This window comes from Colletes gigas, unplaced genomic scaffold (assembly GCF_013123115.1).
Source record: "Colletes gigas isolate AHSC1104 unplaced genomic scaffold, ASM1312311v1 Colletes_gigas_Sc00015, whole genome shotgun sequence".
Taxonomy (NCBI): domain Eukaryota; kingdom Metazoa; phylum Arthropoda; class Insecta; order Hymenoptera; family Colletidae; genus Colletes; species Colletes gigas.
The window spans coordinates 849,075-876,630 of NW_025106644.1; the positions used below are offsets into that span (position 1 = coordinate 849,075).

The 27,556-nt window shown below is 39.1% G+C and overlaps 1 protein-coding gene across 1 annotated transcript in view; it reads left to right on the top strand.

The window, feature by feature from the left end:
- The first annotated feature begins 1,212 nt into the window (after positions 1-1,212).
- The window catches only part of LOC122399858 (transcription factor SPT20 homolog), a 39,528-nt gene continuing 13,184 nt past the window's right edge, over positions 1,213-27,556 (top strand). Inside the window, exons 1-2 of the mRNA XM_043400886.1 lie at positions 1,213-1,447; positions 1,921-1,967. Of these exons, the coding sequence (XP_043256821.1) occupies positions 1,408-1,447; positions 1,921-1,967 (87 nt within the window). The 5' untranslated portion in view covers positions 1,213-1,407. The remainder of the gene's footprint in view (positions 1,448-1,920; positions 1,968-27,556) is intronic.

The window sequence follows — 27,556 nt, forward strand, 5'->3', positions numbered from 1 at the left end:
TAGTATTTCTCTTCTTTATTTAGTATTTAATTTATCTATTTATAATATTTATTCCAACTACATACGTGAATCTTTAAATTAACTTTAAATTTTTAAATTTAATGTATATTATTTTTCTAGAAATGATTTGTTTTAGAGGTGATTTTCTTTTTAATTTCAACAACTTAAATAAAAAGTATTACCTTTGTTAATATATACTGCAGTTAAAAGAACGAGATTTTTATTTACTTATACGTTTTTTGTTTTTATAGGAAATGTTTCTTTTACTAAGAGAAAATGTTGGTGCACTACATGTGATGCACGCAAGCGTGTCGTAAAAGATCTGTGCACCACATGTGATGCACGCAAGCGTGCCGTGAAAGATGTGTGCACCACATGTGATGCACGCAAGCATGTCGTGAAAGATCTGTGCACCACATGTGATACACGCAAGCGTGTCCTGAAAGATCTGTGCACCACATGTGATACATGCAAGCGTTCCGTGAAAGATGTGTGCACCACATGTGATGCACGCAAGCGTGTCTTGAAAGATCTGTGCACCACATGTGATACACGCAAGCATGTCGTGAAAGATATGTGCCACACATGTGATGCACGCAAGCGTGTTACAAAAGACAGCTGTGCATATACATACGTCACGTTTCTAATTCGCGACCTTTTTCTATACTGGATCGCGTGAGGATTGGGAGCGAGATGCGGGTCAATTGAATACGGCGGTAGCAGACAAGAAAACGATTTATAAATAACAATAAAACAATAACAACGATAACAATGAAACAAGCGATAACATGTTGAAGAATGCCTCTAGGCGTTGGAACTTGATACCGTATCGGTTGCCGGACAAGATTCGACTAATGATCACTAATGAGTACATAATTCTTATTACAGCTTTCGTTGGCCCCGTGGAAAAGAGGGCGCGGACGTAGTTCCTGTTTCCGATTCCTCTTTTGTCGCGAGCGGTACGACGACGGCGACGGTGGCGCCACATATATTCGAAGTAGTTGGCAGCGAATGGTTTAAATTACATAAAATAATATTTTATTTCATTTTTACGTGCTTACCGATTTTAATAAAACCGTAACGAGAATAATTATTCTTTTATTCGTATCTATTTCAATTAAAGTTATGAAATGACACAATTATCAAAGCATGCGCTAGATAACCAATATGGCAGAACTTCCATTTCCGACAACAGTAAATAACGTCATTTCCTTCTTCTCTATAACGGTGCGATTCGTCTCCAATTTTGGTCTGCAAATCGTGTGAATAAGTTGTGTGCACATTTTACATAAAGTAACTGTGTTTTGTGCTCCGGCTTTAAATGTGTTATAAGAAAGTATTTTAATACACTTACGATTCTGCAGTTAATTATATTTTAAGTGGTTCGATTTGAAGTTCTAAGGAAAAATGTATACGAGAAGCAGACAAAGCCAAGGCTATGCCAATGGTGAGTCACGTCTCATTTTCTAAAAGGGAAATTATACTACTTTACAGACGATATTGTAATATTTTTACGTAATAAATATGTTTATTGCGGTTAATAGGTTACGAATATATAAATAGCTTTGGTAGAAAAAAATCAATATCTTACATACCGGCTTTTCGTGAATGGCGTCCTCAACGAACATCGTTTTGACGCATTAGCTTCATCCTCCATAATTTTAACAATCTCGAGAATTACTAATTGAATAAAAATATTACAAAAATCGTCCCCCGGAATAATTTTTTATATACTTATTTGCATTTGCGTATGTATGTGCGCTACACATACATGCATTGCATACACTTAACTTAATTGTTTTCGATTGCATTTATAATAAATTTTCATATTAATTATAAAGCCATAAATTATGTAACGTTGATATGCTTTCAAATGTACCAGTATCTCATGCTAATATTAGAAATTTTTTTAATTTACAGCGAGGAACCAAAATAACCCAAATGTGGGATACCAAGGACAAAGCACTGTAAGTTTCCTAGTTTTAACAATAATTTCACTATAATATACTTTATATGATATTTAGAAAGTTTTTGAAAAATAACTAGTTTTATATAATTGGTCATATTAATTGAATAGACAAACTTAGAAAGCACATTAGCTCAAATAGACAATCGTTTTTTTAAGGCCTAATTTAGAAAATTCAAATGCCAAAAAAATGTCTAGCGTTAAGAATTTTTATTAAAAATCGTATGTTTACTCTTGCTATTAGAAAATTATATCAAAAGGAGAAAAAATTAAGCATAAGTAATGTTGATTTTACGTATAAATTTTATTTCCATAATTTGAATTGAAAGTAAATTTTAAAGTATTCTATCCCTTATGTGGCTAACCATGTACCCGGGTACTTATTAATATTTTGGAAGATAGTACCTGTTTCAAGGAAATTGAAATTACACACACTGTCAATATGTTTGAGTCGGACTTTATTCGTCGCCAGCTACAGAAATATAGGTTCAAGTCGAAGGTACTCCCTCATGTGGCATCGTTCTTCCACCTTGCGTCCACCGATATTCTTCTGTTTATTCATTCTCGGTCGTCAAAATATAAACAGATTTTGTTTCTTGGGTAGACAGCTATCCGGACCTCTTTATGAGATAATTATCAAGTGCCGAGATATACACTACGGTTCATAAGTATTTGGACACTTCACGAATGTTGGCTAAAGAGTCAATATCATTCAATTGATGTATTTCTAATTGGATTAACATGAATTTATGTTATTGATGTATAAATAATACTACGGTGAATTGTATGCAAAATTCTTACCAACAAATGGACGAAAATTGTTAAATATTGCCTTCGTCTATATGTATATTCATCTCGTTGAGCGATAACCGCGTTGATCATTCGTGGTAGTCTCGAAGTTAATTTTTCTAGAGTTTCTTCTTGAACCTCTCTCCAAGCTTCTTGCAAATAATCCCACAACTGCTTCTGTGGCTGACCCTTTTCTACAATTTTGCGGTACATTTCATCCCACAATTTCTCGATGGGATTCAAGTTGGGTGATTGTGGCGGCCATCCCATAATTTGCATTTCATTATTGTCTTCCAGGCTTTTTAAATAATTGGAACATATTTTCGCCGTATGTTTTGGGTCATTATCTTGCATAAGGATAAAGTTTTCACCGATAAGATCTTTCCCTGATGATATCGCATGCTCGCTCAAAATTTTCAAATACTGTTCTTTTCGGAGAATTCCATCAACTTTCACTAAACTTCTCACCTTGTTTGCACCAAAACACCCCTAAATCATAACCACCACCATGCTTTATTGTGGGTTTAATGTAGTCTGGCAATATTTCTCATTAGGTTTCCTTCGCACAAATGAATGATGCTTGCTCCCGAAAACTTCAAATGTTGACTCATCGGTCCAGAGCACCTTTTCTCAATCTGATGTTGTCAAATTTGCATGTTGCTTTGTGCATTGGAGCCTTTTCAATTTATGTTGAGGCCTTAAAAGTGGTTCTTTAATTGCTACACATCCTCGTAGTCCACTGTTTAGTAAACGTCTCACCGTTATCACCCCAATAGGATTGTCTCTTCCTCTATTCACTTCTACTGTGATTTTTGGTGCTGTCGTCCGCCTGTTGCATTTGCTGAGGGTCTCAATATACCAGTTTTCAGCTTCCGTAGCCTTCTTTGGTCGACCTGTTCTCTTCTTGCTGCTACAAGTGTCGCAATTTATGAAATCAGCAACCGTATACTGCACTACGGAACGCGAAACAGCGACTTTGGCTGCTATGACCCTAATGGAATTACCTTTTTTCAATGTCACTATCGCAGAACGTTTCTCTACTGATAATTTGCTTCCTCTCGCCATGATTCTTACCAAAAGCAATGCTAAACTGAAATTGAGGTTAAGGAAACGCATTCATCGCTTTGGCTGTGTCTTTACCTCTAACAAATGAATAGAACTTCAGACAATGTATACAAATACTGAAAACGTGACCCAGACTAGACGATGCAATTACCCTAAGATGCCAAACATAAACAGATGTGACTCAGAGTCGCTTGAAGCCTCCACATTCAAGTGCCTTCACAAGACCAATTTTCGTCCACTTTTAGTTATTACCATTTCATTTATACTACTTATATGGATTCTATATGGACATGTGAATAAAAAACAATGATCGAAGTTACATTAGACGGCTTTACCTATAGATTATTTCAGTTTTTTCTGACAAGGTAGAGGTGTCCAAATATTTATGGGCGGTAGTGTATGTGATCTACATTAGAGCTATTTGCACCAGCTATGAGTAAAACATTTATGAAAGCAAACAACTCTTCCGTGATAAGAGTTTTTAGCAATTGCCTTGGGATTTGTACGTTCTACGATAATATAAGTGAATGTATCTCGAATTGATAATGTTGTGGATGATATAGGTCACTTTTCTCTCTAACGATGTTATAAGATGGCGTTCGATGATAAAGAAGTGGTGTTTTATTCCAAATCTTTTCATTTTTAGTAACAAAAACATTTTGAAATAAATTACCATTTTCTGTCTCTGAATTTCTATCGGACAACATTGATCATTTTGGTTGACCATATAAGGGTTAATTAAATATTATATTCATGAAACGAGCTAATGTGTTTTTTGATTTAATAAAGTCTATTATATGTTTATTGATTTAATAAAGTGTATTAGGAGTAATAAGAATGCTATAATTACACGAATTTACTAATGTAAATGACAATATAACTCCTTATAGCAGTAGTTTTAAGAGAATATGTACGTGTATATATACTTTTCTTTCATGGTATAAAATATATATTCATTTAATAAATGTCCACATGTATAGAACAAATTTCAGTATACTAGTGCAAATAGTGGAAGCATTTTTTGGTAATATTCTGGTACGTATACCAAAATATATTAAAGTTTTATCGTTATACTACAATATCATTTGGTATGTATACCAGAAGTCTTATTACAAAGTGTTTCATACATACAAGCATATGTATACACTTTAACAAGGTACTAGTAATTATAAATTTCTTTTGGTATACAGAATAATGCGTACGTAGAGTGATTTGAACGCATGTAACTCTACGATTAAGTAATTTTTAAAATAAGAATAAGATAGTATAATTATTGATTCTCAACCTTTTTATTATTAGATATTCGATTTCAAAATGCATATAGAGAACTTGATTCTGAAGTTATTATACTCTGATGTTTGTGGTAAATTCCTTTTTATGAACAAATAATACATTTAATTATTATTTGATGTTCATACATTAAATACTTTAAAAATGTATCATCTTGTTTCAAAGTTGTTTAAACGCCATTATAAAGGTTTTGCATAAAAATTTGCAAAAGCACAACGTAAGATATACCATGCGATTCAAATAAAGTGCATTACAAATTGTTCTCTTAGAAACCAGCAAAGACTTTTTAATGCTTCGGGGAAGTCTAATCTTTTCATGTGCAACAAATTCTTTTGGGGGCAATCGTTAGAAACAAAAAGTGGAGCATCTAGATTCTTATAAAATGGAAGATAATATTGTTCTTTTATTATTTGGATAGATCTTGTAAAACTGAGCAATATTTACTCTAAGCATAGTTGAAGTAAAATTTTTGAAATTGACTTTTGGTTGTGCATTTGAGTCATATGCGAAATACTGTTTGTTTGTTTCTGTGTTATTTTGTCCCCTTATAGAGGAAAATTTTTTCTTATCCTTAAAATTGTTCGGAATATTTACAAACGTGCAAACCATGGGTCATAGGCACTAACAAACGAGCGTAGCTAATAAAAGTACCTGTTGCCTAATTGTTTACAGTCAGCCAAATTCTACTACTTATAGTGACAAACACGTAGCTTGAGTTTACTGTATCTATGTCATGAAGGAGAATTCATCAATATAGGGTGTTTTAACCCGAGTCTTATCTATTCGCAGTTCAGTTATTTCTCCATTAGAAATCAATAATACATGGTGCGTTCAAAAAGTTCCTGGGCTAAGATTGTAGCGTAGTAAAAATATGAAAATTTTAGCATGTCATCTTTAGCTATATGCATACCAAATTTCATAACCATCGATTATGCTTTTAATCTGGAGCAAGATGTATCTGCAACGGTGATGATGTTTCAAAATGCCTTCGGTGATGCTTGGCATGGGCTGCTCACAGATTGATTTATTTATTATATTAGTAAAAACCCATTAGTGTACAAGAGAAAATATAATGGTATGTTCACAATTGAGATAGAGAACAGTGTTTACTAAATAGAATTGATATCGGGACTCATAGTTCAATTCTAAATTGTAAACTTGATTATTGAATGAGGAAATTGTAATGGCAGAAAATTCAAGCCTTCTACAGATAATCTTGTAGATTTATGCAGGATAATATTTACGTATTGGGTACAAGAATTTATAATTCTAAGAATCAGAAGATCTTAGGAAATCTTAGGAATCTATGTTGCACCTGTTCAATATGGTATTTATGTCTCGTTTGAGACATTAGACCGAAGAAAGCACACATAAGTTGATCAGACGTCAAGGTAATGATTATCTGTGTTTTTCACATAGCACCACTGTGACTGTAGGCCTACATATAGCTACATACAACATTAAATTAGGACACATGGGTCCCATTTTGTTCTAACCATACACTTTTAGCTGCGCACTTGGTGCAATAAATTTTACATCCTGATTTTGTAGTGGTTCTAACAAATGTTATTCAGTTCGGTAAGAGCTACCCAATAAATAAAAAATACCACCTCTGATATAAACAAATTTAGGATTGCTTCACCTTTTTTCCAAGTTTCGATACAGGTAATGAGTTTACGCTGCGGCACTGGTGATGGATCTAAGCGACTAACTCATTCTATGTTGAGTGTGTTATTCGCTTAGATCCGTTACTAGTTGCTGACAGCTAAACCCATTGTTTGTATTGAAACTTGTATCGCAACAAGCATCAGCGTCAGTTATGCCACCTAACAGTTGTTTCGTAAGAATCTGTTGCGCATGAAAAAATATAAGGCCCCTTACTCTTCCCTGGCCAATCGATGCTCTCGCTGGCTTCTGAGAATACGTCTTGTAACGTTTTACTTGAACCACGTGGTGTACGTTTGAAAGTGTTGAAAGAAAATTTTAGTAGCTTGTTCAAAAGTATCATATTTCTTCAAGTACTCTACATGTGAAAGTTAAAATGAGGGTTTCAACAAAAGGCTTCTATAAAGAAAAGATGAATTGTCTAATCTATAACTTGTTTATCTTAATTAATTTGATTAATTTCGGTGTTTTTTAAAATGCATTCTACAGTTGTAAATTTTTTAACATATTTATTTGAAAACCTTGGTAATAAGACTATCATAGTTGATCGTAAGTGATAGTTATAAAATTTATAACTATAGTAAACATTTACTACTAACTACATTATTATGAAAAAAAAATAAAGGGAGGAATCATTACATATATTTTGTATTCATCATGATCAAATTGTATAGTTGTTCCTTTTGTTGTTTCCAATATTTCATCCATTTGCATGTACTAATTAGTGGTCCCTACTTTCCCCTCCCCTGCAATGCAGGAACTAGTAGCTATACAACAATACCGAGGAGGTCTATTCAGCCAGGGACTAGTTCGTCAGTTACCCACATAGCATAGCCTGCCATAGGCCATATTTTTGATAACGTACTGAACTGATGTTTAAATGAAGCAATTTATAATAATGTTTATAATTTTTAATGGCTGATATCACGCATAAAATTCAGACGAAACAAAAGACAATTAGCCTTACGGGGTATTTTTTGTACATACGGGAGTGCTATAATTTCCGTAAAATGTGGAAAGTTTCCTCCGAGAGGAACAAAAATGGGTGTTACTTGTAATCTGATAACCATGTGATACTATCTCTGATCTGATAACATTTAATAGTGAAACTAAAGTTTCTAATTTCATTTTTCACAAAAATGATTCTTCGAGAGAGACCGAAACGCGATATTGCTATAACAAACCAAATAACAGAGTAACGAGTTGTTAGAACAAAACTGTACTGATCCTACGAGGCTTGCTCGAGAGGGTGTGTATAGGACTAAAAAGGTTGGAAGGTAGTGAATTGACAAGACGTATAATGCTTTTATTTTATTGTTAATAGGATAGCAATAGGAGATGCACAGTGATCGAAAGTGTAGCCATAGATAACGAAAAACAGAATGAAACTATTATGAATAGGTGAAATATATTTCGTTCTGCGACGTTAATGCGCCGTCCGCGAATTGAGTTCTAACCACACTTAACACAATAGCATCTGTCCAATTATACATATTTTTCACCGTTTTGAGATTGTTCGACCAGGCTCGTGTCTCGATGTTTAAACAATTTCCATTAAAATGTGTCCTAGCAATAAACAAAACGTTAACGCAAACTCTTCTAACATTTGAACCCCTAAATCCTACCCTACAGTCGGTAATGTAGAGCGCCGCAGTTGTTACAGTACTCCCGGTGAGAGATAATCCTTTCACCGCATTCCCACTCAAGCGCAGGCGCACAGTGGTCCGGATTGACAAATTTAGCGACATATTCGTATAACTTTAAAACTATGCAAGATATCGACATGAAACTTGAACTGTACATTACAGGAATATTAAGTGATATGTAGATTAATGAAAAATTATCTAACAATAATAATTTATTATAAATATAACTCAATATAATATACAATATATTGCTTTATTTTTTATTAAATTATAATAATAGTTCTTCCGCTTCTCTATCTAATGGTTTTACTTTTTTTTTTTTAAAAAAGTATCAGTGTTTGTTGCTATTCTTGAAAGGGTATAGCCGGATAAGATGGTCAAAAGTGCCCTTGAGCCAAACTGATCAGTGAGCATATCAGTTAATAGACCATTCAAAGAAAACCATGTGTGCCAAATATCAACCCCGTACCCTTACTGAGAGGGTAGTTACAGTGCATAACGCAATTTTCAGTTTAAGCTGTATATCTTTTGTTGTATTGCATCAAATGTTAGATTGTTGGATACATATACAGGGTGCGCCGTTAGAATCCGGACAAAAGAAGTCTTGTGTAAAAAGTTGTTTATTTAAGCCAATATACAAAAATACAAAAAATGCTGTTATATCTCATTTAAAAGCTCCTTGTTGAGAACTTTTATTCTATGTAACCACCCTGCGCCTCTATAACCTCTGCTCGATTCTTGCTCTAAAGCGCGAGCACGCTGACTTCAATTGGTCGCGTTTCATGGCCGTGAATTCTGACTCGATAGCAGCTCGCAGGGAGTTGACGTTGGGGTGCCTCCACTTGTTAGTGTGTCTCTCGATTACGCCCCACACGTAGTAGTCCAGTGGGTTTAGGTCGGGGTTGTTAGGAGGCCAGAAATCCTTCGACCAAAACATGTCGACATTGTCAGAGAGCCAATTTTGAACAAGATGACTCGTGTGAGCAGGTGCGCCATCTTGTTGGAATAAATACGGCCTTCCAGAAGCCATAGTCTCCATCAACGGCTTTATTACTGTCCTCAGGACCTCAAAATAAACCTCCTTTGTGATTGTTTCGCCTTTTTTGAAGAAGTGCGGCGGCATGACATCGACCTCACTTGAGACGACGCTCAAAACGTGAACACTGGCTGGAAATTTTGTTTTGCCTACCAACAGGGACATCCTCGGGATTGTGGGCAAGCCAACGGTCGTTCCTCCTGTTCACTTTGGCATCCACGGTGAAAATTTTTTCATCAGAAAAAAACCTAATGTGGCCAGCGGCTTCGTGTTTTAATGAACGCAGAAGCAAATTACAACGGGCAAGTCTTTTAAGGGGTTACGCCACCCTGAGGCGGCCGAAATAACATCAAAGTTTACGAATTTTTTTCTACGAAACTATGAATGTGACAATTACTTCATTATTATTTATGGTTAGGGCATACATTAAAGGACATATTGTGTAAATTTGACAAAAAAATATTAAAAAATGGCCGAGCTATCCGTTATCCGGCAAAACTCCTCCGTCAGGACGCGCGCAGACGGTGTAACGGATTGTGATGCCCAGGATTATCTGAAACTAAAAAACCCATAGTTTTATTGTTCATTGATAAAATATCTATCGTGTAGCATAGGGATTGAGAGAAAAAAGCATTTTTGTACAAATGCGAGCAAAGTGAAAATGAACATTAAATTTTTACCAAAAAGGCAAAATTCAAACAATTACTATAAACAATTGGGATATGGTATCAAAAAAATCCTATGCTACATGATAGATAATGTTGTTAGAATTATGTGTATCAAATTTGAAGTAAATCGGACGTACAGTTTCGGAGATTTTTGATACACCAGTTGTAAAAATGTAGTTTTGAGAAAAACGGAAAAGAAGGAAAAGTGTGACTTTAACAGATGTTAGAGAAAAAGATTTTAGTGTTACCTTCAATCGGCAATGCCTGGGCCATACAGTGTCTCTTCGGCAGCAAAAGTAATGTCTTCAGATTCTTTTTGAGCTGCTCGTTTTAGTTTCCTAGCCTCTTTTGTTGCTTGCTGCGCTCTTAGATTCGCAATTGTGATGCGATCCGTGTCCCACTTTTGACAGGCTTGTTGCGCGCTCGGTCCAATTGTTAAATTCATAATTTGCATGATAAGTAATATATTGTTATATCCATCGTTGAATATATTTATTGCAATGTTTGTTGCGATTTCGACAATTTTCGCACCGCTGGAAGTGACTTTCGGTGCCATAGACCAAATGAGAGCGTTCACGCTTTCATTGTTATTTTGCGTGAAACCTCCCAAACAACGTTCTAATAATTCATTGTTACTCAATCTTTCGTACACTGGTCGAATAGCTTTTTGAACATCTTTTGAAATTGGGTCCAAGTGTTTGTAATTGTCCAGAGATTCGTGAGCCTGCGCTTTCTGCCATGAGCACCAGGAATCTTTCCCAGTAGGGCACTTCTCATGTTGGGGATTCTTATCAGTGGAAATTTTATGATAGAAGGTGGCCCAAATTGCATTCTTCATTTCTTCTATTGAATTTGAATTCCTTCTGATGGCTAGGCCATAATAAACGGTTAATTCGTCAATAAGTTTGGCAGTTAGTTTACCTCTACCACCAAGGCCTTTATTTTCCTTTCTTACTTTACGGAGTTGCGCACCCATTCGTTTTTGGACGTGGCCAATACATTCTTTTTTTTTCACAATAACGTCACCATAAGGTTTTGAGTCTAGAATCCCTTTGTATGTTTTACTATCTCCGTCGCCGATGTAATTTGTGTATCTTATACCATACTTTTCCTCCGATGCTGCAAACATTTCTGTTACCGCATCAACTTCCATCTTTCCTGCAGATCCTGTATGATTGGCTGAACATTGTTCGCTGTGTTTTTCTTTCCATTCTTGATACTCCTCAGTATCGTCATACTTTTTCCAAAATTCGCATGCTTTGCAATAGCGTGATTTTATTACCGCATTTATTACTTTGCCGGTATAATGTGCAATAATAGTTGCTACTCCGACAAGAGAAGAAAATCCCCGTTTTCTCCAAGTTCCGTCTCCTGAAACAGTTAGTCCTTCCGGGTTTCCCTTTTGTAAATTCATTTCTTTTTCTGCATTCACAGCATTTTTCATTGATAGTTCACACGCACTTTTTGCGGCGGTATGAATATTTTGAACTATTTTGTCGTAAAATGAATGAAACACAGGTTTCGGCATGCCCATTATTCCACAGAATTTATCTATTCCCGCCAAACCAAGTCCAAGTAATCGAAAAGCAAAGACAATTCTTCTGTTCACATCGTATGCTTTCGCATCGATGAGAGGACTTGAGTTTACACACACAGGTTGGCACGATTTACAAGTCATATTGATTTTAAAACCAAGTCCACGAATAGCAGATTCTGTGAATTTCACTTTGCCATTACACACGTTACATTTCACTGCCTCACTAATAGCCGAGAAAACTGCTACAAAATTTATTATGCGGTAGCCAAACGTTGCGTCAACTACTATATCGACATCTTCAGTCGCTTTTAATTTTTTCGCTGACGTACTCGTGCTAGCTTCCTCACTTTCCATCAAATAGCGATTTGCAGGATGATGTTTCCTTTTATGGCTCGTAGAAGCACGTCCAGAATGTTTTCTCGAACCCTTCTGATCAAGATATACACGTTTTGACATTATGAAAATAAAACTAAGACTTTTTCGAAACTTCTAAGCACGACGTTCACTCTGACGATGCGATCGAAAGACTGAGTCAATCTTTCCGAACATTTGCCTTACACCAATGCAATTAACCCCCTAAAGCTTTAAAATGACCCTACTATGTCCAAAGGCACCCTGCCGTAGCCTGGAAATAAAACAATAAAAAAAGGCCTAGGTAATCCTCCCGCGAAGCGGATGGTCGCTACCTATTCCGAAACGGCAACTGCCGCACGACCTTCCAAGCACTGTAACTTGGCTATTTTTGGGAGCTGTTGCATCCACCATGGCTTAAATTATTCCCTGAACTCCAAATTAAAGGAAAATAACAAAAAAAAAAAATCGATTTTTTTTAAATCTCAGGGTAGCGTAACCCCTTAAGCTTGGCGGCCTCGGAGAGCATCTGACGGACTTTGAGAACGTAGGAGACATATCTAAGATCCTCTTGAGCGATTCGACGGACAATCGTTTCACTCACCCCCAAGACGGAGGCCAATTTTCGAAGTGAAGTCCCTGGATCTTCCAAAATCATGTCTTGGAACCTTTGAATGATTTCTGGCGTCCTTGTTGATTTTTCCCTAACCTGAACTTTTCTCGCCGGGGAAGGAGAACCCTTCTCGAACCCCTCTGAGGCTGCGTATCTCTTCGCAACGTCGTATACCGTCGATCTCGGGTACCCAAAGAATTTTATAATTTCGACCGGCGTTCTCCCGGCGCAAAGGCTTTCTATAATCGCCGCTCTTCTATTACAGGGTGTCCCAGCTAAAGTGTGACAGTCGCGATACTGCAATAACTATTGATGATACGGAAAAATTGTTTATATGAAAATTGCAGGATAAAATAGGATCTTTATTCTGGCGTAAACGGAAATTTTATTTATGTTATTAATTTCAAAGATACGATGATGAAGTTTCGTTTTTTAAATGGAACTATATATTTTTTTTTTGGATCATGCGATAGTGTTTTTCAAGACGAATTCATTAACCTGCAATTCATTTACCCGATTTTCATTAGTTTTCAAGATATAACGCTTGGAAATTTACTGATTTTCGGCGAAGATGTCTCGGCTTGAGTGGCAAGTCATAAAAGCGGCCCTATTGTTGGGCTGTTTGACTCCGCCTGTTGAAACCGATAGGAAGGGTCTACGCTCGGAACGGCAGGCCCGAAGAGTCAGAAACATGAAAAGTATTGTCCATCACGATTTAAGTTTGTCGCATCGAGGATGGCGATGTCGCTAATAATTTGGATGATTGGAACATTTATTTAAACGTTTTAGCTGAATTTTATTATACAAAAAATTTATTCTACGTGTCTCCTGCCATTCGAAATACATGTTTCAATTCGTTTTACAAGTTTCTTTTCCACGTTTATTAGAATGTCCGTTGGAATATTTTCACACACAGCTATAAGTCTGCAGTGCTTTGTAGCGGTGTTTTATAACTCTTGTTGTATGATGGAAAAACTTGGACCTTGCCAAACATAAATAATACATCTATTACATTTTACCGCTAATAAAAATTCCAACTTTCCCGAAAATACATAATTAGACCCGCTGGTCTTTTATGAGTTTGCTGTTCCGCTGCAATATATTGAAATACACTGTTTAATACGTTTTATGAGTTCTCTTATGAATCAATTTTATATTCCTTGTCCTTGCGAATTCACGAAATCGTGATGGACAATACTTTTCATGTTTCTGACTCTTCGGGACTGCCGTTCCGAGCGTAGACCCTTGCTATCGGTTTCAACAGGCGTAGTCAAACAGCGCAACAATAGGGCCGCTTTTATGACTTGCCACTCAAGCCGAGACGTCTTCGCCGAAAATCAGTAAATTTCCAAGCGTTTATATCTTGAAAACTAATGAAAATCGGGTAAATGAATTGCAGGTTAATGAATTCGTCTTGAAAAACACTATCGCATGATCCAAAAAAAAAATATATAGTTCCATTTAAAAAACGAAACTTCATCATCGTATCTTTGAAATTAATAACATAAATAAAATTTCCGTTTACGCCAGAATAAAGATCCTATTTTATCCTGCAATTTTCATATAAACAATTTTTCCGTATCATCAATAGTTATTGCAGTATCGCGACTGTCACACTTTAGCTGGGACACCCTGTATATTCCGCGCTTGGCTTGACGAGGTCTGTCATTTTGAGGTTATAGAAGTCTTATTGACGTATTCAACTAACTTCAGCGCCAATTAGCACCAACCTCTGAATTCTAATATGGTGGGAAATTCAAATTCAATTCTGTCCGGATTCTAACGGCGCACCCTGTATATATAACGTTTTAATAATAATGAACAATACAGAAGTGATACATGTTGGTTGCACGCAACAACGCACGAAACAATCTCGGTGAAAAGCGACGCAACACTCATGCGCGCGTTCTCACTCGCGCACACTCCTCTGCGCATACTCACAGGCGCACGCTACGGGATGTGCGACAAACTTCCATCATCAAAGATTTTGAAAAAAAAATTGGGGGTATTTTGCTCTACGGCGTACGTGTTTGTGAATTTTTCACCGCAAAATGGATTTTTAAAAAATTCGAAAAGTATAAAAATATTTTTTTTTAATAGAAATTATTAAATGACCACGTTTATATTTTTACAGTGTTAGTGTCTTGTTATGATCATTAATCTATAATTTTATCAGATTTTTAGAAATGGTGGGAGCGATGTTGGAAAAATCAAAAACCGACATTTGCTTGTATTTTTACCTTAATTTTTGTTGTGACCATGTTCGTATTGTTACAATTTTAATAGCTTTTAATATTAAAGATTTTGCTGAGTATTTCTGCAGGCTTCACAATTTTTGCAATATAGCGGGCATGCGACAAATAATAAATTACCGCTGCAACATGGGAACAGCATGCGATGGTTCGATTGCCATTTGCACATTCGCAGAAGTGACGATTAATTCCGGAACAACCCATTGTGTTTGGTGTATGTATCATTTTATTGCTTCCCCTTAGGGTTACAAGCACTCCTTATCTTACACTCTTCTCTACAAACCTTCCTTAACCTAACTTATCCTACTCTTACACTACTTAGCCTACCATTGTGTTTGGTGTATAATCTATATAACACTTATACATTTTCTTCTTGATATGTCGCGATTGCACTTTTAATTGAGCGATATTACTGTTTGTTTTTAAATAACTGAAGTTAATTTCATTGTCACAATTTATTAGTTCTGCGAGATAAGACGCTGCTTGTTGAAGTTGTCAGCAAATGTCCAGATGTAATGTTTTGAAACGTAATTTCAAATTTTGAATGTAATGTCTCGGCCTCTACTCCCAAGGTATTTTCTTTTTCTTTTTGTTCCGAAATTCTTGCAATTATTTCTTCCGAAAATTCCGAATCACTATGCAATCGCTTTCCAAACATATTTTGCAAAAAACAGGCTATTCGGAAGTATGACCGTACTGTCGAAAGTAGCTTATTGTCTAATTGGTGGTGGAGAAGTCGTTATTTTTGTCCTATAATGCCATGGATAGCTTCGATGATCCAACGAACTTTTGTCACCAATCTAGAATTATTAGCTTCTACGGTGGTTAACTGATGACGTTTGCCTTTCAGAGCTGGCATTAGTATTTTGTATCCTTCGTTTTCTAAATAGTTCTGTACGCCTTGGAATCCTTGGTCAACGATGCATATATCTCCTTTCTTAATTATGTTCGCAGACCATTCGGATCTCAACAATATATCCAGCTGTTGTACATATCGTAAATGGTTTGCACAATGGTACTTTCTTCTGTCCTGAATATGATTTCCGTTGATATTCATTATTTGAACTTTTCCCATGTCGGATATAGGTACCATAAAAAATTAATGCTAACTGATTGGTTATGTTGTGTAATTTTTTAGCAATATGTGATGTTTCCTTCTCGATTAAATGTTGTCGAGAAAAGGCAGTAAATCCAAAATAAGTTGGTAATATATCTTTCTCAAAGGAGTTTATCACAGACGCACAAAAATCGGAAACTAATCGCTCACGTTCCAGTCCAAGAATTGCAGCTATTGTTTTATTAGAATTTCCAGTTCTAAGTTTAAATAAGAATGTAACGATGGCTTGAGTCACATTCCGGCATTTACTATCTCTCATGGACAACATCATTTCTCGCAATTTTATAATATTTTCCCAAGTTAATCCGGTGAAAACTTGAAGACATCCCTCTGAGAGCGTATAGTCGCCTATTTTGTCTTTAATTGTAGAGTCACAGTTAATTGAAAGATATTCAAAATAATTCCTTAATTCGTGAACTTCTATTACTGTGCAATTTGAACGAACGCATAATTTCGCTACGTCTTCTTGATATAACATTTTCTTTATTAAATGTGATGAACAGCATCTGTTCCCCTTTGGTATATATAATCGCCTTAAAACAAATATCTGTTTCCTTGTTTCATTTGGCACGTTAATAATATTTCTCCTGGAACCACAGATGAAACAGTAGCCATACGTTGAAACGACTCTTGAAAATGGCATTTCAACAAACTCAGTTTCCACTGTTGTACTATCGCTTATGCTTACATGAAATGATGGGTCTTCTCTAGATGAATTTAATAGGTCTTCAGAGGAAGATCCTTGTGGCAGAGACACTTCTTCAGATAAAGATGAAGTTTGCATGGATTCTTGAAGTAATGGGAGTTCCTTTTGCTTCTATATATAATCATGCGACACTTGTTACACAACACATCATTTCCATTAACTACTTTTTCTAATATTTCTGACCATTTATTAGCTTCAAGTAATGAATTAATTTTCTTCTTTCGGCTATTCGATTTCCACAACAAAACATCACAGTTTATACACTTATTATGTCCCGTATCCATCTGAATAATGTTCACTTGCCTTTATGATGGCGCAGCAGGGTTAGAGTGAACGTGTAGTTTATATGAACACCTCCCTCCCTTCAATATACTATACATTTTCTTAACCTAATAGTGAAGGGAGAGAAAAAGAGATAGGACAGAAAGACGGGAAACGAAACTGGAAAATACTTGGCGTAGGGAAAGTTTAGCTACAATGAAAGAGAGTAATAAAAGTCAATTTAAAAAAATTAAGGTAAAAATACAAGCAAACTATTAGAGGTTACAAATGAACACATGTATAAAGTTTATTTATACCAAATTATAACAAAACTGATTAATAACAATATCATAGGTTATGGAATATTACAAGTCGCCTCATGGCCAGGAAACAAAATAAGAGCGCTCATGAACGGGGAAACCCGATTCCCCCTCGCTACCCAACGGTTGCAGGCCCGGCAACCACGCCAACATTGGCCGCATTTCCAACACAAATATCGGTTTTTGATTTTTCCAACATCGCTCCCCCATTTCTAAAAATCTGAAAAAATTATAGATCAATAATCATAACAAGACACTAACACTGTAAAAATATAAACGTGGTCATTTAATAATTTCTATTAAAAAAAAATGGCTAAACGTCCAAAATTTATTTCCCATGAGGTCGAATGAGAAATAAAGTAGCTTTAAGGTCGCGCACTCACGTAGCACAGAAACTTCGGATGCGTTCGAGGTTGATGGATTTGGGCGAAGCTTCGGCGATTTCTGGGTCAGGTTCAGACTTACGTGTTGAATATAGTGGATGAGAGACGCTACTACTAATAAGATTGCTTATGTACTTTATAACACCTTTATGTTCACTAAGTAACGGCTTCCAGTAGACTGCCTATTGAGGGCTCAGGGCCCTGTATTTATATTAACGTGTATCAGCTTGGCCCTCAGAGAGGTGCTAATGTCACGTCCCGGTATTGACGGTCCGGAAGGTACCCCTACCGCTACCCTATGCACCGAAGACTACTATTCTTTAAACGAGTTTGATCCAATCGGCTCGTACGTCCGACTATGATCGGGTCTTTGTTACGGTCGCCGCGTCCACTCGAAATTGGATTTTAAGGATCTTACCTTAGTAATGGGCTTCCAATAGTTGTTTCCTGATTTCGGTATACCGATCAAAACGTGGGTCGTCCAGTGGTATGTGCTCCAAGTCGGGAAGGGCTGGAGTTACGTCCACGGGGATCAACCTCCACGGTGTTTGGTTCACCAACACGTCGGTGATTATCTTCGGAAGGGTAACTACCCCCAGAGGGTAGTATTCTGGTATCGCTGGTTCACGGAACTGGCGGATTAACTTCCGCAATTGATTCTTCCTCCCAGCTCGGTGCGTGGTATGATGGTAATAAAGAGTTCTAAAGTGATACTTATGGCAATACTTATGGTATGATGGTAATAAAGAGTTCTAAAGTGATACTTATGGTAATACTTATGTTCTTAATACTGTTTCGTAAAAATATTAATATAGAAGAACCGAGGGACGAGGATGTGACACTAATTCCCATAAGCATTCCTGGTACTGCTGCCTTATCTCTGGTCAGCATTCTGAGTACGACTTTATCTTTTGCTGATGCTGAGTCAGCAGTTTTGCTGAGTCAGCATTCTTGAGGAGTAGCAAAGTTTATCTCCCTTTATCTCGAAATTTCTAGAGTTTCATCCTCGAGAGGCTTCTAGAATGTCCTCTGCGAGAATGTTCAAGCAGTGGCTCTCATACAACAGTGGTTCTCATTTAAAATATAAAAGGTGCTTAATGTTAAGATGATTATAACGGCTTAATGCTAAGGTTGGTAAGGAGGATCGGTAAGTTATCGATTGCGGACGATAAGTTACTGGTCCTTGGTGTGAATGATAATATGTTGTAAATCGAAAGCTGGTAGGGGTATGTGGATGTAACAGCATAAATGGTTTTCTTTGAATGGTCTATTAACTGATATGTTCACTGATCAGTTTGGCTCAAGGGCACTTTTGACCATCTTATCCGGCTGTACCCTTTAGAAGCTGCCTCTCGCGTTTTTCATTTTCCGTCTTTTCCTCTTCCACAGCTTTCATACAGCAGAATTCAAATATTGTTTTTGCAGCTGAATGCATATGCTTCACGATGCTATTATATGATGCATCGCTCAGATGCATATATATTTCTCATGATATGAGATAGATAACTGATGTCGTAGTATGCCACGTATAATTGCATTCGTCAAAGTGATCGCACCAGACAAACTAAGCCTACCATGAGGCTCCTGTCATCCTTTCTTCCATGCTGCGATCCTCTGTACCCTCACCTTTCAACTTTAGGGCACTCTAATATTGCATCTCCCTTCATTGTGTCCGCCAAGGTTCGCAGATTGGGCTGGGCTTTTGCGAAAATGGCGTAGCCAATATATTTCGCGTCTTCTGTGTCAATCGCTTCTGTCTTGGCCCATTCAGCCGCCCATACACCTTCGCCTTGGTATTTCTCGAGGATGGCCGCAAGGATAGTCGCCAAAAACGGAGACTCAAAGTGATCGCACCAGGCAAACTAAGCCTACCATGAGGCTCCTGTCATCCTTTCTTCCATGCTGCGATCCTCTGTACCCTCACCTTTCAACTTTAGGGCACTCTAATATTGCATCTCCCTTCATTGTGTCCGCCAAGGTTCGCAGATTGGGCTGTGCTTTTGCGAAAATGGCGTAGCCAATATATTTCGCGTCTTCTGTGCCAATGGCTCCTGTCTTGGCCCATTCAGCCGCCCATACACCTTCGCCTTGGTATTTCTCGAGGATGGCCGCAAGGATAGTCGCCAAAAACGGAGACTCAAAGTGATCGCACCAGACAAACTAAGCCTACCATGAGGCTCCTGTCATCCTTTCTTCCATGCTGCGATCCTCTGTACCCTCACCTTTCAACTTTAGGGCACTCTCTAATATTGCATCTCCCTTCATTGTGTCCGCCAAGGTTCGCAGATTGGGCTGTGCTTTTGCGAAAATGGCGTAGCCAATATATTTCGCGTCTTCTGTGTCAATCGCTCCTGTCTTGGCCCATTCAGCCGCCCATACACCTTCGCCTTGGTATTTCTCGAGGATGGCCGCAAGGATAGTCGCCAAAAACGGAGACTCAAAGTGATCGCACCAGACAAACTAAGCCTACCATGAGGCTCCTGTCATCCTTTCTTCCATGCTGCGATCCTCTGTACCCTCACCTTTCAACTTTAGGGCACTCTAATATTGCATCTCCCTTCATTGTGTCCGCCAAGGTTCGCAGATTGGGCTGGGCTTTTGCGAAAATGGCGTAGCCAATATATTTCGCGTCTTCTGTGTCAGTCGCTCCTGTCTTGGCCCATTCAGCCGCCCATACACCTTCGCCTTGGTATTTCTCGAGGATGGCCGCAAGGATAGTCGCCAAAAACGGAGACTCAAAGTGATCGCACCAGGCAAACTAAGCCTACCATGAGGCTCCTGTCATCCTTTCTTCCATGCTGCGATCCTCTGTACCCTCACCTTCCAACTTTAGGGCACTCTAATATTGCATCTCCCTTCATTGTGTCCGCCAAGGTTCGCAGATTGGGCTGGGCTTTTGCGAAAATGGCGTAGCCAATATATTTCGCGTCTTCTGTGTCAATCGCTCCTGTCTTGGCCCATTCAGCCGCCCATACACCTTCGCCTTGGTATTTCTCGAGGATGGCCGCAAGGATAGTCGCCAAAAACGGAGACTCAAAGTGATCGCACCAGACAAACTAAGCCTACCATGAGGCTCCTGTCATCCTTTCTTCCATGCTGCGATCCTCTGTACCCCTCACCTTTCAACTTTAGGGCACTCTCTAATATTGCATCTCCCTTCATTGTGTCCGCCAAGGTTCGCAGATTGGGCTGTGCTTTTGCGAAAATGGCGTAGCCAATATATTTCGCGTCTTCTGTGTCAATCGCTCCTGTCTTGGCCCATTCAGCCGCCCATACACCTTCGCCTTGGTATTTCTCGAGGATGGCCGCAAGGATAGTCGCCAAAAACGGAGACTCAAAGTGATCGCACCAGACAAACTAAGCCTACCATGAGGCTCCTGTCATCCTTTCTTCCATGCTGCGATCCTCTGTACCCTCACCTTTCAACTTTAGGGCACTCTAATATTGCATCTCCCTTCATTGTGTCCGCCAAGGTTCGCAGATTGGGCTGGGCTTTTGCGAAAATGGCGTAGCCAATATATTTCGCGTCTTCTGTGTCAGTCGCTCCTGTCTTGGCCCATTCAGCCGCCCATACACCTTCGCCTTGGTATTTCTCGAGGATGGCCGCAAGGATAGTCGCCAAAAACGGAGACTCAAAGTGATCGCACCAGGCAAACTAAGCCTACCATGAGGCTCCTGTCATCCTTTCTTCCATGCTGCGATCCTCTGTACCCTCACCTTCCAACTTTAGGGCACTCTAATATTGCATCTCCCTTCATTGTGTCCGCCAAGGTTCGCAGATTGGGCTGGGCTTTTGCGAAAATGGCGTAGCCAATATATTTCGCGTCTTCTGTGTCAATCGCTCCTGTCTTGGCCCATTCAGCCGCCCATACACCTTCGCCTTGGTATTTCTCGAGGATGGCCGCAAGGATAGTCGCCAAAAACGGAGACTCAAAGTGATCGCACCAGACAAACTAAGCCTACCATGAGGCTCCTGTCATCCTTTCTTCCATGCTGCGATCCTCTGTACCCTCACCTTTCAACTTTAGGGCACTCTAATATTGCATCTCCCTTCATTGTGTCCGCCAAGGTTCGCAGATTGGGCTGTGCTTTTGCGAAAATGGCGTAGCCAATATATTTCGCGTCTTCTGTGCCAATGGCTCCTGTCTTGGCCCATTCAGCCGCCCATACACCTTCGCCTTGGTATTTCTCGAGGATGGCCGCAAGGATAGTCGCCAAAAACGGAGACTCAAAGTGATCGCACCAGACAAACTAAGCCTACCATGAGGCTCCTGTCATCCTTTCTTCCATGCTGCGATCCTCTGTACCCTCACCTTTCAACTTTAGGGCACTCTCTAATATTGCATCTCCCTTCATTGTGTCCGCCAAGGTTCGCAGATTGGGCTGGGCTTTTGCGAAAATGGCGTAGCCAATATATTTCGCGTCTTCTGTGTCAATGGCTCCTGTCTTGGCCCATTCAGCCGCCCATACACCTTCGCCTTGGTATTTCTCGAGGATGGCCGCAAGGATAGTCGCCAAAAACGGAGACTCCTTAGGGGATAAACCCCGGAGGTATCCGTCATTGATAATACGAGACCAATGGTAGCCGTACTGCGCGTTATATATTGACCGTTGGGCAAGATAAAACTCGCCGATAGTTGTCCAAGCGTTTTCAGTGGGTGGCCAAAATGTCATCTTCCAGAGTCCTTTCCAAGTCATCCCGGTGTATGAACATACTAATTCGAGCATTTGGATCATTCCTAAGCCATTCCTCGCAGTGTGCGTAAGAACCGATGCGGAGAGGAACCCTGAGGCGCTTTGATTGGTAGCCTCTGGAAGGTTTGAACGTCGAAACTCGGAAGCCAAGATAATAAATAGCCTAGTAGTTGTCAGAAGACCCTTTATAAGTCCCGATTCGCACATCTTGAGGCATTCAACACATGGAGGGGAAAAGGGGTTACCAGCAGGCCATTGAGCTACTGTGACTAAATTAACTTTATATTGATTCTTCAGGAAGGAATTGCCAAGTTGTTCGGGATTTTTAGTTGCTGCTCGGCACAGTGTCAAAGCCAGGAAGGACCCTAGTCTGGTGATGGAGATTTCCTCTAGCGAAGCCCCAGCAAGGAGATCCATTTGAGCTATTGTCCTCATGATGAGCTGTTTAAAGGCAGTGGTGTGATCGGCCGTGTAAGTAGTCAAAAGAGACTAGCGTTCTACTTCTGTTAATGTCAATCCCTCTGATAGAATCTCGATGGTTGGTGTATTTCCTGCCTGACCCATTATTATGTCTTCTGATTGTGATCTATTGGTGGAATAAAAACCTTCCACTACAACTTCTGGGTCTTCCCATATTCTGGCTTCTTGGGTGGTGGCCTGAGCTACCATGTCATAAACTGTTGCCCCTACAGTATCGCCATCCCTGATTGTTCCGTTCAGATAAAATTCGAAGAACCGGGCTAGAATTTTCTTTAGATGTCCACGGTTGTATACATGAGGCGGAAAATGCGCTCGGGTCTTTAGCTTTGCAAGTACTTGATCATTCCATCCCTCTATTACCGGCGCTGTGGCCTTTTGAATGATGGTAGATGCGTCTGCCCATCTGTGTTCTAGGACACCCATCTTCTCCTTTATTGTGATTGCTTCAGCCATGGTGATTGGTATTTAGATCCTTCAAGACAGATTAAACTTCCTTACTGAAATGTAACAGCTAAAAATTCTGGATGCTACTTGCCGCATCATGCAGTAGTCAAAGATACAGGGTGGCGCTGAATGAGCAGGTAGCCGGGGCTGTGCTTTACTGCGCAAAGATATAACTCGAGAACACTTAGTGGTGGGGAGTGAGATGGCGTGGCCTGCATATGTCGCTAAATTGTTTAAGTTGAAAAAAATACTAACAGGTTTATAAAATAGCAAATTAAAAATATATACTTTTTACTCACAAAAGTTTCATTTTTACCCCCAAAAATTTCATTTTTACCCCATTTGGGGTAATTTACCCCGGTTCCCCGACCGCTGGTTTATGGGATCAAATTCTATAGAGCGTACGTGCTGTAGGCCTCGAATTCGAAGAACAATGTCTGGATAATCGCTAGTATCAGGAAGGAACCGAAAAATTGTGTTGGGTAAGCTGTACAGCATAACGTTCTTTGGCGCTGCAAAAGAAATAATATATTGTTATGTTTAAATTAAATTGCTATATAAATTTCTGTATAAAGTAAAGTAATAATTTAGTATTTAAGACTCAAGTGTCTCTAATTAAATGATCGTAACACGCGTGGATATACATGTATGAAATTTGTCTCAAGTAATTATTAACAGAATATTTCATTACATGAATATTACAATTATTTTTAATACAATTGCGCAAAGTATACAATTTTCCAAATAATACTTAAAATTATAACGAATTCAAATGTACTGACCGATGCAAGACTTTTTATCCTTTCCTAAGCTGTAATGTGAGTATGACATTCACATTTAAAGCAATTAAATAGAACTTCATTTTTTACGGGCAAAGCAATACATAGGTGACTACAGTTCCCATTGTTTAATGCGCAGGGATTCCACCCCGCTTGCCTAGAAGCATGGATGACCAACAAATCTGTTACAGACCCTAAGTTGTTGCGTATTCTCACTCTATTTGCTCCGTTAGTTTTATTTGTTTTATTGCAATGTCGCCCGTTGTTTGAAACAAAACTTAATATTTCCACAAACAGTTTTCACCTGTATTAAAATTTGTCCAGTACATATATTTTTGATATTGAGTGATACTCGACGGATATCTGTTATAATTGTATCGTTTAAAAGTAACTAATAGATATATTATACATACCTAGGCAGAATTTGCCACACCCCCTTTTTTTATTGTTACGGGCATTCAGTGCCACCCTGGGCTGTTGCTGCACTGCTTTTTTATGCACGGCCTTTTTTTTTATTTTAGTTTCAAAATAATTGACGTGTTTTCGCGGTCTTTTGCTAGTTCTAATTTGCGATAAACGAGCAATGGATTCGTTCAGAGGAATTTCCCAACTCCTTTCTCCGCTTCTTCCGTAAGCACGGCGTGGATTCTGGTGTTGGGGAAGGGGTGTAAACACCCAGTTCCACATACGGTTTCCATTCTGATTCTACCGCAAGGGGAACCGAAAAGTATTCCACATTACCTTCTACTATTTCTATCGGTATATCGACCATTGTAATTTCAGATAATATTGGAATGGACTCGTCGAGAGAAATTTCCCAACATGTCCTACGCTTCTTCCGTGGCCGCGGCATGGATGGTGCTGTTGAAGCAGGGGGGAAAAAAACACCCCGTTCCCCTTCCGATTCCCCTTCCGGTTCCTCTTCCGGTTCCCCTGGCCCAACCGGACCTTCCACGTCCGCTGCCAACGCCGGATGAATAATTTTTTTTTCTGGGAAAAATTTTATATAATCGTTAATTACTGTGCTACGCTGATGGCGTAGACACACTTTTATTCGATAAACGAGTTTTCTACTAATAGTGGTCTTGTACGCATGTGCGCATGCCGCTTTGATGTCTTTCTCTAAATAGTCTTGCCCATCGACGTATGACTGGAAGTTGGCCAAATTTTTCAAAATGGACCGATATATGTCGGGCCCGTACGTAAGCTGGGAGATCCTAGATGTCCCGCGCTTCGGCTAGAAGACGGCGAATCCACTCAAGGGTATTTTACTTCTACCCTTGGTCTGTGGGTTCGTAACCGTTCGAAAAACCAGGAAGGATCGAGTTTAGGACTCGATCCGTGGGGAGACGGTGGGTCCACCCAGGGGATTTTCAGTAAGCCCTGGACTGTGGAGCCGTCTAGCCCTTGGAAGCTCGAATAACTCGACGCTTTAATTTTATATTATATTGTGTCGCACTGAGCTAGATCGTTGATCTAGGAACTCGCGACAAAGCAGGCTAATTTTTTGAGAAGCTTCGAAGAACTAGACCGATTCGGAGATTTGTGGAAACTTCTCGATAGCGTGCTTGCTTATCGATATGCTCAGTTCAGTGGCTCGATAGCAAGTGACGGACGAACACGAGCTGCCAAAAGTGTGCGCGTGAGAGGGGGAATCCTTCGTCGCGTGGCGCTGCCGTGGCGTCTCTCGTCCGTCTTTGTTTAATTGATAATTGTCGTACCTTCTTACCCTTCTGCCTGGGCGTTGAACTTGGCTTGTTCGAACTCGAACGTTGCTTTATCGTTCGCGTGACTTTACAGAAAACCTCGAGAACCGTGTTTTTCTGTCCTCTAATGTTTCGAATAGCGGACGTGTCGACCTGGACTCTTCCTGGTCGGTCGCGTAACCGAAAACAAACCGGGTAACGAATTGTTTCGGATTTAAATTAACTATCGCATTTTAATCGATATTTAAACATAATTCAATTAGATGCCCCATTACAATAATTAGGAATTTAATTAATTGGAAAGTTTAAAATACGTAATTGAATTACTATGCAATTGAAATACAATGTAATATATTAGGTTTTATTCAATAGAATATTTATTTTACTTTACAAATATGTGCAAATGTGTGCAAAGGCACACGTGGCCGCGTGAGGTTATCGCGTGAAAATAATCTTATTATAACGCGGTAGCGTCTCGACGCCAAGTACAGGGAGGGTCATCGTTTTATCCTGACTATTCGACAGAGTTGTGCAGAATTACTTCGAATTGAATTACTACAATTGAATTACTTCGTGAATTATAATTACATCGTATTCAATTGCATTCAATTAAAATACATCGCAATTCGTAATTGCAATGTAGTATTTGCAATTGTAATTACATATTAATTCAATTCCATCGAATAAAACATATCAATATATAAAACATTCTATAATAAAGCCAACATACCTTCAAGGCTTCATTCTTCAATTAGTAGCGCAACAACAGCCAGGGTGCACGGATGCCAGCGTAACAATGAACGGCGTCACAAAGCGTTCAGCGGACTCAGCCGTTAAGAAGACGTCACGCGCTCGGAATCGCGTTGCCCCACTCCTTGGAAGAGTTCGCGCGCGGAATTAGAATGTTTCGGACCCTTTTTTCTCTCAACAGTTTGGAATATTCGGTGTCCTATTTTCCTCCTCTTCATCTACCCAGAACCAGTTCAAATCAGCATCCTGATTTTCTTGGTCGATAGGCGTCCCGTCCATTTCAACACACGTTTCATGTTCAACCAGGAATGCCGTGTCTTCGACACTTCTTACAATTAAATCGAATAATATCTTCAATGAATTCAGTTCCTCGCATCTTGGGCATGTACGACCCGTTAAGGAGATAGAAGAAGCAATCGTTGAACATATCATGCGTACGAGCGAAACAGCATTTGAATCCGAAAAGCTGGTCAAAGCTTGTGAATAATCCTTTCGTCTCCTCTTCCCTCATGTTGGAGTTCCACTTGGAAAAGTCGAAGCTAGTGTACAAGGATCTTCTAGACAGAGAGGGGTCGGTGAATTGTAGCCGTTTCTTGTCCAATGCCAGCTCATCATCAGTCATTGTGATCACTGGGATAGCATAATACAGAATTTGGAACGGTTTCTTGAAAGTAATTTCCCCGAAAAAAGAGTTGAAGGGTTCCAACTAACTCCAGCAAATATAGTGAATATAATACCCCACTACTGTGACTGTACGACATTGCTGCGGAGAGATTTGCTGTAAGAGAGGATATGGTAGACTCCAAAGTAGGGAAGTCTTCATTCGAAGGTCGGAACATGCGACAGATTCTCTTCCCATACAACGGAAGCGGGGCTCCGTTATAAATCAGATACTTCCCGTAGGCATATAGAGATCTTGAAGTCCATGTCTCTTCCATTTTCAACGGAGGCCCGATCTCCGACAAGATCAAATTCAATCGGCTGAGGAACGAGAAGTGAACTTGTAATTGTTGTTGTTCGTCCAACTCCTCTGGAAA